General features: G+C 27.7%; 2 protein-coding genes across 3 annotated transcripts; one reads left to right on the forward strand and one right to left on the reverse strand.

Moving 5' to 3' along the window:
* Positions 1-321: 321 nt before the first annotated feature.
* LOC106786737 (60S ribosomal protein L13) lies at positions 322-2,484 on the reverse strand. Its single transcript, XM_014748456.1, has 4 exons — positions 2,383-2,484; positions 1,759-1,908; positions 1,125-1,374; positions 322-634 (listed from the first exon to the last, which is right to left on the reverse strand). The coding sequence occupies exons 2-4, from the start codon at positions 1,899-1,901 to the stop codon at positions 368-370; spliced, it is 660 nt and encodes a 219-aa protein (XP_014603942.1). The 5' UTR covers positions 1,902-1,908; positions 2,383-2,484; the 3' UTR covers positions 322-367.
* A 500-nt stretch (positions 2,485-2,984) lies between these two features.
* LOC106786744 (probable leucine--tRNA ligase, mitochondrial) lies at positions 2,985-6,578 on the forward strand. 2 transcript variants are annotated; one of them, XM_014748472.1, is made up of 8 exons: positions 2,985-3,081; positions 3,217-3,424; positions 3,599-3,992; positions 4,070-4,956; positions 5,033-5,395; positions 5,582-5,822; positions 5,915-6,152; positions 6,275-6,578. In XM_014748472.1, exons 2-8 carry the CDS (start codon positions 3,334-3,336, stop codon positions 6,488-6,490), a joined length of 2,430 nt encoding a protein of 809 aa, XP_014603958.1. In that variant the 5' UTR covers positions 2,985-3,081; positions 3,217-3,333; the 3' UTR covers positions 6,491-6,578. The 2 variants fall into 2 exon arrangements, with proteins under 2 accessions (XP_014603958.1, XP_014603956.1); XM_014748470.1 differs by having other exon boundaries at positions 2,991-3,081; positions 3,210-3,424.
* Positions 6,579-9,375: the final 2,797 nt, after the last annotated feature.

The following is a 9,375-nucleotide window of genomic DNA, read 5'->3' on the forward strand; positions in this document are numbered from 1 at the left end:
ATAAAAAGAATAGACCAATGAAAAATTGTAGATAAAACAAATATAGGTTACCGTGAAGCTGGATTGGCCAATCAGAATCTGTATTGTTATTCATTTTCGAAAAGGTGCAGATGTAAATTATATATTGCACAATACAAAAATTTAATTTATTTAATAAAATATTATACGACGGTGGGTTGAAAAGTTTTGGGTTTATTCTTTTAATTTAAATATTAAAATTAAAGTAATTATACATAAAGATATAATTAGCTATTATTATTATATGATAGTGATAGTGGTGTGCATAAGTAAATATTTTATATGTAACAAAAATTTCAGTAGAAGTTATTTATTTTTGTTTACAATTCTATAAAAAAAAAAAAAAAGATTACTTCTTAGTTTTTTTGTCTTTGCCAATCTTGGTAACATCATCAGGATTCTCTGTAGCATCTTTAACGCGCTTTGCTCTTATTCCCACTAATCTAGCATCTGCTCTAGCTTTACGTAATGTTATATATGCAGAGAATTTCTTTTCATCTTCGCTAATAACATGTTTTTTCACTTTCATAGCTGGTTGACGTTGAATAGGTATAATTTCTCCTAACATTTGGTTAACCGTTTTCATTTCTTCCTCGGTTGCATCACCCTTCTTAGGCTATTAATTGATAAAAATAGAATATTATTATTATATTTAGTGAAGATCTGGGCAATTGAACTTTTTAATTGGTTTTTACTTTTATCGCCTCAGTAGACTTTTTATATAAAAGTACGAATAAAAAAAAACAGTAGTATAAATAAATAAAGATAATAAAATAGAAGATTTAAATAGTAACCACGAGTGTAGTAGCTTGTAGGTGCATAGCTGCCCAAGTTGCAGTAAGCATAGCTATTTAAAATACATTACGTTATCAAGTATATCAAGTATATATCATAAATATATAACATACAAATACACTAAGTGATTAGTTAACAAACATGATCCATTCAAAGCCAATGTTCGTTACCTGATCACATACTGTACAACTCTATAAAGCTTACACACATCGATACTTCTTCTCATGTTTGTTCTGTGAGGTGTTCGTTATCCGAACATAAAAGGCTTTAGCAAATATTTCAATAAAAATATTTTATATTAATAAACATACCTTCTTTTCATTTATGGGGAAGAGGATTAATTTGTTTTTATATTCTTTCAGCCTCTGAGCATTTACTTGCAAAGATTCAATGGATTTATTGCGTCTTCTTGGGTCGACAGCAATTCCAATTGTTCTAGCATATCTCTTGTTTAAACCAGAAGCTTTAAGTTCTTGAAGAGTAAAACCTTTGCCAGCCCTAACTTTAGTGTGATAGCGGAATGTTGGGCAATGCACAATAGGTCTTAAAAGCTTGACAGGCCTAAAATACATATATAAATTGTTAAAATACCCACAATATTTTTCACAAATAGTCATTTATCATCAAAAATTTGTTCTTTTTTCATACTAAACAAAACCAATTAAATAGAGCAAATAAGCATACAAAATATAACTGTAATATTGTTGATTATAGTATGTGGTGTTTAATGTATTAAATGACAAAATATTAATAACATTTTATTAATATATCTCGTATTATTGTAAACTAGAGATAATACTCAATACGATAAATAAATGAATATTATTTTTCATCATTGTGAACAAAATTTCGGTGTGAAAATAAAAATTCTATACTATTCAAATATTAGTTACAGTAATAGTAATTGTATATTATATGATATAACATTAAACTATCGATAATTACCTTGGTGCAACTGCACGAGCTTTCTTTATTCGATTTTGTCTACGACGGTATTTTCTTGCAGGTTGATTAAACCAAGTTTTAACAAACCGTTGCCAATCCTTATGGAAGTGCCCATTAGGGATCATATTATTACGTTTCCCCATTGTGAAACTGTAATTGTTGAAAATATTGAGATTAATGTTATGACAGGAATATGTTTCTTCTATACAATATTGCTTAATTAGTTATTAATAAAACGATAAACAATTACTGTATATCGAACATACATGCATATCAATATTAAATTTGTTGAATGCTAAAACACATCTGTATATACATATAATTTCAAAATGAAGTAAAAAATATAAAACAAAAAATACTTGAAATGTATATATGTTAATATGAAAAATTTTTTTACTCTATTACAAATTAATTATAATTATAATTATAATAGTAATTACAATATGCATTAGTATTCCTAACCTTTCTCTCAATGATTAATACACAACACGAAAGTACAATATTTTGAAATTAAACATATATACATATACGTAGATGAATAAATATATTATTATAAAAAATAAAAAGAAAATGTTGAAAATAACTCTTTTTATATAAAGTATTAAAAAATTATCAGATGCTTACATTTAAGAAAGATTCAATATATGAGCAAATTTTCACTTCTTCTTCCATATAATCCACATCCGGAAAAGGAACTTTCGATGAAAGAGTCTATACTTTTCCAAACTGAAATAAACATTCTTATTACAATTATACATTCTAATTTTATAAATTAAAAAAAAATACATTAGTTATATAAATATTGGGTTATAAGTTCTTACAGGCTTATTAATTATTTAATTTATTATGTTATGAATATAAAGATTAATTTGATTAGAGTTGTTTAGTAACATTAGTTATGAAGTTAAAGGTGGGTGGAATTCATTTGACGCATGCGCTCATGTTATTTTATTGTCGCGTGAATAGAGATGCTAGTTAGATCATCAAACGCTGTGGCGCTTAGGTCAGCCGCAATTCCACAAGACAATTTTTCTTAGTCGGTGTTCTGTTATATTATGTTATGTATATATGGTTATAGATATATATATATATATAGGTTATATATATGATGTAAAGAGACTTCACTTTATTGATATTAAATTATATTAAAATAAGTTTTGATAGGGCTACAATTATCATTTAATACTAATTGGAAAGTTAAAAAAACAAAACATGAAGTACGGTTTTATAAATTTATTAAAACCGATTTTAAAAAATCGAGATGAATACTTTTTTAAAAAATTTATAAAAAGACTAGCCTCTACTGGTATTTGTTCATTGAAGGTAATATTAAAATTCTTTTACATCTTTTAATTTACATTTATTGCTCTATAACTTATATTTAAATTTTATTTAAATAGTAAAATATGTGTTAGTTTTATAATTTATATTTAAAATTTCAATGCATATAGTTTTTAGGATGACAATCTTGATATAAATACGAAAAATAAAATAGAGTTACATTGGAAGAAGAAAGTTAATTTCGATTTATATGATGAAAATGATGACAAAAAGGATAAGTTTTATGTTCTTTCCATGTTTCCTTATCCTTCTGGAAATCTTCATATGGGCCATGTCAGAGTTTATACCATCAGTGATGTTATAGCACGTTTTTATAAAATGGCAGGTAAGATAAATAAAGATATTATCAAATTGTCATTTTTCATAATAAAAAAATATTAAATTAGTAATGAGAGAAATGAGAGAACGCATCTAAAGTGGCAGAGTGTGTATAGAACACATTGACATCCTGTATAAATAATAATTAAGAACTGATAATGACACTTAATATTTATTTTAGGTAAAAATGTGATTCATCCTATGGGATGGGATGCATTTGGTCTACCTGCTGAAAATGCAGCTATTGAACAACAAATTGACCCTAGCAAATGGACTAGGAGTAATATAAATACAATGCGCAAGCAATTAAATGCTCTTAATTTTTCATTCGATTGGAACCGAGAAATTTCGACTTGCGATCCTGAATATTATAGATGGACTCAAGAATTATTTTTAAAACTTCTTGAAAAAGGTTTAGTTTATCGAAAAGAAGAATATGTTAATTGGGATCCTATTGACAAAACTGTACTAGCAGAAGAACAAGTTGATGTAAATAATAAGTCTTGGAGGTCTGGAGCTACAGTAGAAAAGAAATTATTAAATCAGTGGTTTATCAGAACTACAGCTTTCGCAAAGTATGTTTATAGTAATAACTATTTTAACAGGACAAAAAACAAATTTAATAAAATACAATATTTTTATCATATTATAGATCTTTATTGGATGGATTAAAAGATCCGACATTAAAAGAATGGAAAGATATTATAAAAATTCAACAAAATTGGATAGGTGATTGTAATGGTGTAAGTTTTGACTTCAAATTAGTTTCGGATATTTCTGAATTCCCTAAAATTATAAATCTGTGGACTGATAAGCCAGAATTTATCAAATTTGCAAAATTTGTTGTTATTTCTCCTAGTAACATATTAAATCAACAACAATACGCAGAAAGTGTTAACGCAACGACTAAAAAACTGAAAGCTACTGTAATAAATCCTTTTACTGAAAAAGAATTACCTATATTTATATCAGAAGAATTAGTTTTTCCACAATTAAGAGATAATCATTTAGGTATTCCTTCTGCTTCCATGGAAGATTACAAATTTGCAGAATCTGTGAAAATTCCATTCCAACGACACAATATACGTTCTCATTTAGAACTGCAGAATGAACTTGATGACGTATTAATTAAGGCAAAGAAATGGAATATTGGTGGATATGTAGTAAGTTCTAAATTGAAGGATTGGCTGATTTCTAGACAAAGATATTGGGGCACACCTATTCCAATTGTATATTGTCACAATTGTGGTATTCAACCTGTGCCACGCAGTCAGCTACCTGTTACATTGCCAAACATTAATTTTAACTTAAAAGAAAAAAGTCATTTTACTTTACTCGATGCCAAAGAATGGTTAGAGACTGTGTGTCCAAAATGTGGTAATCATGCAATCAGAGAAACTGATACAATGGATACATTTGTAGATAGTTGTTGGTACTTTTTAAGATACATCGATGCAAAAAATAACGAAAAAATATTTTCTCCGGAAAAAGTCAAAAAATCTTTACCTGTTGATTTATATATAGGCGGAAAGGAACATGGTACGTTCAAATGTTGAATTTGATTGGTTTGTCCATAGCTCACATATTTCTTAATCAATTTTTCATATGATTACAGCTATGCTTCATTTATATTATGCTCGATTTATGAACCACTTTTTATACGAGGAGGGTCTTGTTCCAACACGTGAACCATTTAAGCAACTTCTCGTACAGGGCATGGTAATGGGAAAAACTTATCAAATCTCTGATACTAAACAGTATATAAAAGAAAGTGACGTTATTAAAAATGAAATGGATAACAAGTATACAGAAAAAAGTACTGGAAGACTTGTTACAGTTACTTGGGAGAAAATGTCTAAATCAAAACACAATGGAATTGATCCTCTTGAACTTTTAAAATCCTATGGTATAGATACGACTAGATTATTAATATTGGCTGATGTAGCTCCAACTTCGCATAGAAATTGGTCGACTGACAGTATGTATTTTAAATGGATATTTATATTATTTACTATTATAATTATTATAGATCAAATAATACGATCTTCTCTTAAGATATTTCTAAGCTAGATATTAAAATATATAGTAGAACTCGTTTTATATTATAAAAATGATAAAATTAGTTTGTATATACTTATAATCGCATTTTATTTATGTTTATCAGCTATTCGCGGTATACAAAACTGGCAAAATCGTATATGGAAGATCCTGAAAGAATTTATTAAAATGAGAGAAAATTTATCATTAGAAGAACTTCAGAAAGCACCTATTGATCCTAAATACGTTAAGGATGACGAATACATGTTTGATAGTAGAAATTATTTTCTAAAAACAGTTACTTTTAATATCACAGGATCGCAGCAGATAAGCGTTGCAATATCTAGAATGCAAGGACTTACAAATAGGTAAGTTAATATAAAAATAAAAAGGTTTTAATTATCAAATATAGTATATGAAACATTAATCAATTTTAATTATTATGCTTTGAAATTTTCAGCTTACAAAAAGTATGCAGTGAGTGCAAATTAAAAAGTCGCGAATATGAACGAGCATTAGCTGCACAAATAATTATGCTTGCACCGTTAACTCCACATTTCGCTTCAGAATTATGGACTGCATTTTGTTCTATATCGAATCATCTTATGAATAAAGAGGAAGTTCTATTGGATAAAGATGTATTAGAGCAAAAGTGGCCTGAAATAGATATGGATTATAAAATGGAAATGAAAATTCATGTAAGTTTATTTTATTCTTTTTATATGAAGTGTATATATGTACGTACGCACACACAGATACACATTAGATTAATAAATTTTATAAATTTCAATTTATTCAATATTTTTTTAATCTCAAATAGGTAAATAAAAATTTGATCGGGAAAATAAAAATTCCTCGTTATACTTTGGATAAATTAACTGCGCAGGAAGCTTCAGAATTAATAATAACTGAACCCTTATATAAAAAGTTTATAAAAAACCATACGATCACAGATGTTAAGCTCCTTTCACAGACAGGCTGTGATGCAAATTTGTATGTCAGTACGAATAAAATATCAGAGGAAATTTCAGGTTAATAATTCTGAAATATTTTTGTAATCATATGATAAAAAGAATAAAATAAAACGAGAAGAAAAAGAAGATCAAAGAAAAGAAGAGAAGAGGATCAAATTAATAGTTTTCGAAATTAATTATGAATTACTTTATGCTACTGTTAGTATTTTAATTTTTATAACATTATAATTTAAAAAAAATTAAAAAAAATAGAAAATCAATGTTGTTTTCATATAGTTACTTAAACTACCCGCGAATTTTGCTGTAAATGATACTATTTAAAATATATTTTATTTTGAATAAAGATGAATATATATATATTATATATACATATGCGTGTGTATTATTGTACTCACTATTCCTGTTAAACTGATCGAGTAAGTGGTAATAGTAAGCTCTTATTTACCTACAATCTAGTCAAAGATAGTAGCAGAGAATGCAGAAAGCTCAAAAAAGTTGGCATAGAACCACAACAGCAGAAAAAATGAATAATTAGTAGTGAAAAGAAATAGGTTAATCGTTCATAATGTATAAACAATAGGTAAATATTCTCATTCTTTCATTTTTTTCTGCTGTTGCGATTCTATGCAATGTGGTGAAGTATATAGAAACTCACAAGTCTCCCTTTTTATCTACCCAGCATCATTTTTGTTACCACTAGGACCACCATTGAATGATAGTATAGATTGTATTCTTTGATAATATATATAGCATAGTTATATTGTAAGAAAATTTAAAATAATTGTATAATATTTAATTTTTAATGTCTAAATACGTGTGTGCCTTCAGAAATGCGTTTTTTATACATATATATTTTAAACAAAAGTAGAAGAAAATCAAAACGAGTATGTGATAAATTCATTGCAATCGAATGAATCGAATGCAATTGAATGAATCGAATGCAATTGAATGAATCGAATACAATCTTTTCTATAGATCAACAATTTTGGACTACTCCCTGGTATCTGTAAATACATAAAAGTTATTAAAAAAACATTATAAAGTAATTAGTTTCTGTATATGAAATAGATAAAAGGAACCAAGGAAAGGAATAAAAGAATATGGTATTTATTAGGAAGTTAAAGAAACTAATTACAATTATAATGTTTATGGTAAGCGGTCTTTGACTGGATTTTACTTGCAATGGAATGTACAACATATTAAATATGTTAAACATTATACTGAAAGTAAAACACCATTGCCCAGGTCTAACCGCTTCCGAAGACCCGGGATGTGCATCCTGAAGATGTCCCCATCCGAATTAAATTAAAACCAAAGAAAATGATTACCCCGAGAACGTTTTTTAATGAGCCCCACTCTTAGGCCCCTCCCTAAGAATTACATCTAAGAAACCTCACAATGATTATCGAGAATAAAGAGAAAAGTTTGAATATCGAATAAGAAAATGAAAACGAGGAGTACATCTGAATAAAATTCAAGTTACATCAATGATTTTAGTGAAAACTAATACAGTTAAATATAATTTTAATAATTACACATACCAAGATTATAATTAACGAATATTTTATACATAATAATTTTCAATCTACATAAAAAAAATAAAAATAATACAAAATGTATGCAATTGTGGGTTTTTCCATGGAACCTATGTACAAATAAAATACATTAAGAATAATTATCACACGCGTGCGATGCTACGGGGAGAACAATAAAAAGATTAAAATAATACATCTAATTATACAATTTATTACGTTATACTATCCTTTATTATAACTAAGTCCTCTTCTGGTCCTCCTCTGGTACTCTTCTAATCCACTTCTCCTTCCACTCGAACGGAATAGTTATATGAAACAACAAAGTGATTAAAAATATTCACACACATACACACATTTACTTATAGAAATAATTATTTTCTACTATCATTTAATATAAGTCAGTCCTCCTATGGTTCGTTACCTCCTCCTCTTGAAAAAAATTTTGCATCGTCTCCATAATTCATCCTGCTAATCAAATATTAAAAATAGGATCGTTTGGTGTGGGTGAAATTTTAGGTAAGGACATGATTCTATCTTTAGAGGTAAGATAGAATCAAGGCTCGCGTGGGCAGGGTCGCATCCCTGAAGTAGATCTTTCTTCGCAAAGAAAAAATCTACCCGCTACCCATTGAAAAAAGAGACTGGAAACGCACCTGAAAAAGAAAAAGAAAAGATTAATTTAGATTTGCAAAGATGCAATGAATGCATCGATAACATGTTCCTTTTTTAGATCAAAATCCAATACTTACAAATGCATCATCATGTCCTAAAACGAAATAAAATGAAAATTAATTGAATATATAATATATATATATAATAATTGATTAAATATTAATACCCCTAAAAAAATAAAAGAGACATTAAAAAAAATTATAAGATAATTAGTTTCTATGAATGAAATGAAAAATGAAAAGTGGGGAAACTATGTGTAATAAGAAATTGGAAAATGATATGATATTGGAGCGGGAATTTGAGAATGGTATTGTACTCTATCATGATTTGAAAATATTTTCTGTCTTTTAAATGAAATATCATTTAAAATCAAATTTTATTAATACTCGATTTATTTTTAGGAAAAATTATGTTCGATGTGTAGTGGCTGGTATGGCAAATCCCACGATGGTAACCTGAAACATTCAGCAAACTATGTTAGTTACTTCCATTTTTAAAAAACCACTATAAATTATTGACGAGCAAAGAAAAATTAAACAATAAAAATATGAAATGACCAACGAGCTATTCTCAAAAAGTTCAACCATGCTGTCGAACTTGAAAATAACTCATTAAGTCTGTAGTTGCCCTCTTGAGCCTCTTCTTTCTTCAAGCCTACTGTCGGACATTCCCTACGTGCGAGCATGAAAAGAATCTTTGACCAAAAACGTCAATCGTTCCAAAAAGTATTCGCATAATTT

Source organism: Polistes canadensis, unplaced genomic scaffold, assembly GCF_001313835.1.
Source record: "Polistes canadensis isolate GaletaPanama2010 unplaced genomic scaffold, ASM131383v1 scaffold_80, whole genome shotgun sequence".
NCBI classification, from domain to species: domain Eukaryota; kingdom Metazoa; phylum Arthropoda; class Insecta; order Hymenoptera; family Vespidae; genus Polistes; species Polistes canadensis.